Source organism: Lathyrus oleraceus, chromosome 1 (genome assembly GCF_024323335.1).
Source record: "Lathyrus oleraceus cultivar Zhongwan6 chromosome 1, CAAS_Psat_ZW6_1.0, whole genome shotgun sequence".
NCBI classification, from domain to species: domain Eukaryota; kingdom Viridiplantae; phylum Streptophyta; class Magnoliopsida; order Fabales; family Fabaceae; genus Lathyrus; species Lathyrus oleraceus.
The window spans coordinates 414,561,365-414,567,882 of record NC_066579.1 but is presented as its reverse complement, the minus strand read 5'-3'; the positions used below and the strand labels follow the sequence as shown (position 1 = coordinate 414,567,882).

Sequence of the window (6,518 nt, the reverse complement as noted above, 5' to 3'; positions counted from 1 at the left end):
AAGGTTAATATTTGTTTTAAATCAATCAATATTATTTATTGTTTCATCAAAGGAGATTCAATTCATAGATTGATCATTGTAACTTAAATATCTTTTTGGCGTCTTTTAGCATATCAAATCCTTTAGGTTGTGTCATGTACACATCCTTAAGGAGGTTCCCATTAAGTAAATTAGTCTTGACATCCATATTCCATACCTCATAATTATCATATGCGGCAATAGAAAGTAAAGTTTGAACAGATCTAAGCATTGCAACTGGTGAAAAGGTTTCATCATATTCTACACAATGAATTTTCTTATAGCCCTTAGCAATAAGTCGTGTCTTATAGGTATGTACCTTAATATCCATGTCTGGATTTTTTTAAAGATCCACTTGCATCCTATTATATTAACTCCTACAAGAGGCTCTGCCAAGGTCCAAACCCGGTTTGTATACATGGAATCCATTTTAGATTCATTGCCCCTAGCCACTTCTCAGACTCAAGACTAGTGATAGCCTCTTGGTAGGTTAAATGATCATCTTATTACATGAGTAATACATAATTTAGATCACATATGAGATATTCATATCTTTCAAGTTGGTGATGTATCCTTTTTAACCTATGATAGTCTTATTCTACTTGAGCATGTTGCTTTTCCACAACTTCTTGTGTTTCATGTTCTTGTTCCTCCATAGGTGTGTCATTACTTTGTAATTCTTGAATTTATTTGAGCTCAACTTTCCTCCCACTTAATCCTTTGGAAATAAAGTCTTTTTCCAAGAATACTCCTATTTGAGCGAGAAACACTTTGCCCTCAAAAGGATTATAGAAGTAATACCCTCTCTTTTTTTAGGATACCCTACAAATAAACATTTATTAGATTTCGGCTCAAGCTTAGTTAAAAAAATTCGTTTCACATTAACTTCGCAACCCCAAATATTCATGTAATACATATGTCGTATCTTACCACTTCATCTCTCTTATGGTGTCTTCTCAACTAATTTGGATGATACATGGTTAAGTGTGTAAGTTGTTATTAATAGAGCATGTTCCCAAAAGGAGTTTGGAAGATCGGTGTGACTCGTCCTGGATCGGACCATGTCTAACAAGGTTTGGTTTCTTCTCTCATATACACATGTGGTGTTTTAGGAGGAGTAATTTGGGATAGAACCCACACTCTTTTAGATGGTCATCAAATTCTAGGCTTAAATATTCACCACCTCGGTCTTATTGAAGGATTTTAATATTCTTGCCTAATTGGTTTTGTACTTCATTTTTTAATTTCTTAACCTTTTCAAAGCATTCACATTTGTGTTTCATTAAATACACAACTATATTTAGAGTAATCATTAGTAAATATGATGAAGTATTGAAAATATCATTTGGCTAGTGCGTTCAATGGTTCACATACATCAGTATGTACGAGGGTCAATAAATCACTAGTATTTTCACCTTTTCCCGTGAAGGGACTTTTTTATCTTTTCAAGTAAACAAGATCTGTATGTATGATATGATTCATAATCAAAAGAGTCCAAGAGTCCATATTTATGGAATTTGGGAATGTGTTTCTCATTAATGTGACCTAAGTGACATTTCCAAAGGTAAGTCAAAATTAACTCGTTAGGTTTCATCCTTTTAGTATTAATGTTATAAATTGTCATTTCAAGATCAAGGACATGAAATCTATTGTTCATTTGTATAGTAGTATAAAATATATCATTTAAATAAATAGAGAAACAATTTTTATTTATCATAAATTAAAAATCAAACTTGTCCAAATAAGAAACTAAAATAATATTTTTGTTAATTGCATATATATAATAGCAATTCTCTAATTAAATTAATAAACCACTAGATAAAGTCAATACATAAGTTCCTATGACTCATCCGTTCTCAAAATTCTAAATATCTCTAGTGGAGTTTTGTCCATATCCTTCATATTGAAATTAAGGATAAAGTGGTTGAAGCTCTCTAGCAAAAATTGTAGGATCATAAAAGTTGCAAGCTCTAATCTTTCAAGATTCTCCACATACTAATGCAGCCACAAGTGCACGAGTGTCACGAAATAATAAAATAGATATTGAATCATAGAGACCAGTGGTTTAAGTACATAATTATTGTCCTATCGATGTGTATCTAGAGAAATCGAAAATAGGGATTTTAGTAAATAGCTTAAAAGAAAAAGCAATTAAATGAAAACAGTTTAACGGAAAAATCACTTAAATCTCAAATTGGGGAAAACAGGATCCAGAGTTACAATTCACATTTCTAACACTATCACACTGTCCTTGTTACATCTGTTACGAGAAATTTTCATAAATTATAATCAGGTGAGGGCTACCCAACTTAGAAGGTAGTTTCCTTTGTATCGTCTTTTTATCATTTGGTGCCCAAAATTATTGTCTCCTAACCATACACATACACGAGTCTAAAATATGTCGGATTGTCACTTAGAATTAATCAGAGGGTACACAAATGTCATAATCGGGAATAGGCCAAGTTTCGCTATATAATTGATTACAAGACATTTTGGCACAATCCAAAATTTATTTTATAAGATGTTTTGGAAATACATAAAGTTTGAAAAATAAGTTTTTGTGTGTATGTGTGTTATGTGTGTGTGTTGTTTGACCTTAGTACTTTGAGAGGAACGCACTTAATATTACATAAATGATCATATAAAGAAATAAGACAGTTGAGCATGTGATCACAACGCGAGATTTTACCAAATTCTATGTTTGTTTTTACGATGTTGTTCTTTAACATTCAATTCTTTTAAGCAATTATCAGGGACTTCTCGCTTTTTTATTTGATTCAAAAATATTCTTCAATTAATGATGTTTATGACACTTTGCTTTAATCCATTTTGTCATCATCAAAACCTTTTAAACATGTTTTGCACATTGAACCACAACTGATACTTGACAAATGAAAATTGGAAGGAAGAAATACCTAGACAAGGGCGTAGTGGAATATTTAAAACAAGTTTGAATAAGAAATCAAGGTAATTGAACAAATGCTCACAAGCTAAGTAAATACGGGTAGGAAGCCATGAAAATGACAATGGTTTATCCTAGGATTTATAGGGGGCATGGACCCCTCAATCCAAACACTTGTCATTGATGTGTCAGAAGATCAAACAATCTACTTATCAACAATGGCCTATACTAAAAGGTTATTTTCAAAAAATTTGATCGCTCATAACTACATTAAAGAGAAAAACCAAGGGTCTTCGTTGAGAATCATTGGATTTGAAAGTCTTCAAGGATTTTTGTTATTAACTCAACCTTAAACATGTGAACACTGGACATATACATTTTTGTCTCCTTAACCATTTCTCCCCTAGAACCCGTATTTGGGGAGATGTAGGTGGTCATGTTTCTCCTTAATTATTTCACCTTAATAACCTCATGCTTGAAAGACTGTCGACCGGTATGTTTCTTCTTAATCACTTAGCCCCTAAATAAAAGTCTCGTGCCTAAGGGACATGAACACTAGATCGTCATGAATATTGTAGCTCAAACTCGTATCACATCACCTAACTCGACCCACAAATTTAAAAACATGTGAGGAGCATGAGAGATCTCGACTAAGATTAAACAAGATAGGGCACGAGTTTAGCACATGAGCAACATCACCGTATCAAAAGATAATTTTAAAAGTGAGCCATCCACCACATTCTTTTATAGAGTATGATGGTCAAAATCGAACATATTTTGTAAAATCTCATATATATATATATATATATATATATATATATATATATATATATATATATATATATATATATATATATATATATATATATATATATATATATATATATATATATATATATATATATATATATATATATATATATATATATATATATATATGGTAAATCACAAGCAAAGTTTATATTATTGTATTTTATTCTGAAATAGTATGACTTATAGAATATATTTGTCTTTAAAGTATGTATATATAATTAAATTGAAATTGGATAATATTTTTAATTAGTTCAAATTAGACAAAACACATATTCGTTATTTATTTCAAATTTATTTACTATTTAAATTTATTTTTATTTCACAAATTGATATTTTATGTCCCATTCTGTTTGTGTCCTTATCCCTTATATTATAAGCATCTTTTTGTACTAGTGGTTTTTTCCTCACAGAATATGCATAAATAATTATAATCGAAAGATATAGAATTACATGTTATTTTAAATTCCGATTATATCTATGATGCCGAAATTTCCATATATAATTTCTAACATTTTCATCTATCTCGTAAATATAAATATTAAATGCTCATATTTAAATTTAAACACTAGTTTATCTTATTTGTGAGAATTTATCCATTCCATTAAATGCAGTCTCATTCATGATAATTGTTTTTATGAACAACAACAACTTACCATATACTCCTCCTATTGTAAGATGATATAGAAACTATATGGAAAAAAAATTAATACTACATGCAAAACTAAAATCCACTCACCATGATTTAGGAATGAAATATATTATTTCCTATTTTATTTTATACTAAATCAAATTCATTTGCAACCGTTTTATGTTTTGTATTCCTAGACTATTGTGTTAATGTACAAATTCTCCTCTTACACGTATAACTTTATAATGTTTATATCTAATAATCATTTAATGAATTTTCTTAATAGTTTAATGATCGAAGTCAGCACACTTATTTACTATTTAACATGTTGATAGAAAAATAAAGTCACATTTATTGTGGATGGCCTAAGAATTTATACATAATAAGGCAACATGGTTTTTGTTAATTAAATGAATATATTATTTCCATTCTTAGCCATTCCTTCAAGTTGTTTGCCTATAAATACATTAAATTGCACCTCTAAGAATCGCACTCCTCACAGCATATACTCATTCATTCATTCACTCACTCACATATAACTCAATATTGAAAGTGAGAGAATACAAAGAAACAAAAAATGGAAAACTTTCCAATTGTTGACATGGGGAAGCTTAACACAGAAGACAGAAAATCAACCATGGAGTTGATCAAAGATGCCTGTGAGAACTGGGGTTTCTTTGAGGTACTATTACACTTCCGACACAGTTTGACAGAATCACGATATGTTTTTGTTGGTTTAAGGTTTTTTTTGTTAATGTTGTTTTTTTTGTGTTGTTTTGTGAAGTGTGTGAATCATGGTATATCTATTGAGATGATGGATACGGTTGAGAAGCTGACAAAGGAACACTACAAGAAGTGTATGGAACAAAGGTTCAAAGAAATGGTTGCAACCAAAGGTTTGGAGTGTGTTCAGTCAGAGATAGATGATTTGGATTGGGAAAGCACTTTCTTTTTGCGCCATCTTCCTGTTTCCAGTATCTCAGAGATCCCAGATCTTGATGATGATTACAGGTCACTTTTTTTTCAATATTATTTCTCAAACTATATATAGGATTCGTCAGTGTAAAAAAATTTTACACCGTCTGTGTCTGTCTTTCAGGAAGGTGATGAAGGAATTTGCGTTGAAATTGGAAGAACTTGCGGAGGAACTTCTTGACTTGTTGTGTGAGAATCTTGGGCTTGAGAAAGGGTATTTGAAGAAGGCTTTTTATGGATCAAAGGGTCCAAATTTTGGGACGAAAGTTAGTAACTACCCTCCTTGTCCTAAACCGGAACTCATCAAGGGACTTAGAGCTCACACAGATGCCGGCGGAATCATTCTTCTCTTCCAAGATGACAAAGTCAGTGGACTTCAGCTTCTCAAAGATGACCAATGGATTGATGTCCCTCCAATGCGTCACTCTATTGTCATCAATCTTGGTGATCAACTCGAGGTAACAATATATTCACGCATTCACGTTATTATATCGATCACAGTTGGATCTAGATCAATTTAAAACCAACTGATATCGGTATGCTGACCACGTGAATGTCAATTATATATAAGTTTTTTTCCTTAATGTAAAATTAAATATTTTTTGTGTGTGAAAACAGGTGATAACCAATGGAAAGTACAAGAGTGTGATGCATAGAGTAATAGCACAAACAGATGGTGCTAGAATGTCCATAGCATCCTTCTACAATCCAGGGGATGATGCTGTGATTTCACCAGCTTCAACCTTATTGAAGGAAAATGAAACAAGTGAAGTTTATCCAAAGTTTGTGTTTGATGATTACATGAAACTCTACATGGGACTCAAGTTCCAAGCTAAAGAGCCTAGATTTGAAGCTATGATGAAAGCCATGTCAAGTGTTAAAGTGGGACCAGTAGTAAGCATATGATTATGTGTGTGGTTTATATTACTAAGGTATTATTAATGTTTGGTTGGTGTTTTAAGATTGTGCAGTGTCTAAAGTGTTATATTAAAAAAAATAAAGTATGATCTTAGATTGTGTGTGACAATTAATCAGTTATGATTAAGTGATTAAGTTTATGTAATGCGATGCAGTGATTTATAAAATTATAACTGTTTTTATAAAGCAAAACATGGTGGTGTCCCTCATGATTCCTCTTTGGCTTATTGTGCTTTTTAATAAAATATCATTATTCTTCATGCA

General features: G+C 31.3%; 1 protein-coding gene across 1 annotated transcript; it reads left to right on the top strand.

The window, feature by feature from the left end:
• The first annotated feature begins 4,772 nt into the window (after positions 1-4,772).
• On the top strand, positions 4,773-6,518 carry LOC127077273 (1-aminocyclopropane-1-carboxylate oxidase). Its single transcript, NM_001426855.1, has 4 exons — positions 4,773-5,043; positions 5,146-5,372; positions 5,461-5,794; positions 5,955-6,518. The coding sequence occupies exons 1-4, from the start codon at positions 4,939-4,941 to the stop codon at positions 6,240-6,242; spliced, it is 954 nt and encodes a 317-aa protein (NP_001413784.1). The 5' UTR covers positions 4,773-4,938; the 3' UTR covers positions 6,243-6,518.

Bases quoted from the DNA above. Each gene is read 5' to 3' on its own strand.
- LOC127077273 (NM_001426855.1), top strand. From the start codon at position 4,939: ATGGAAAACTTTCCAATTGTTGACATGGGGAAGCTTAACACAGAAGAC. The intron at 5,373-5,460 runs GTCACTTTTTTT...TCTGTCTTTCAG, and splicing joins GATCTTGATGATGATTACAG to GAAGGTGATGAAGGAATTTG. The intron at 5,795-5,954 runs GTAACAATATAT...GTGTGAAAACAG, and splicing joins ATCTTGGTGATCAACTCGAG to GTGATAACCAATGGAAAGTA.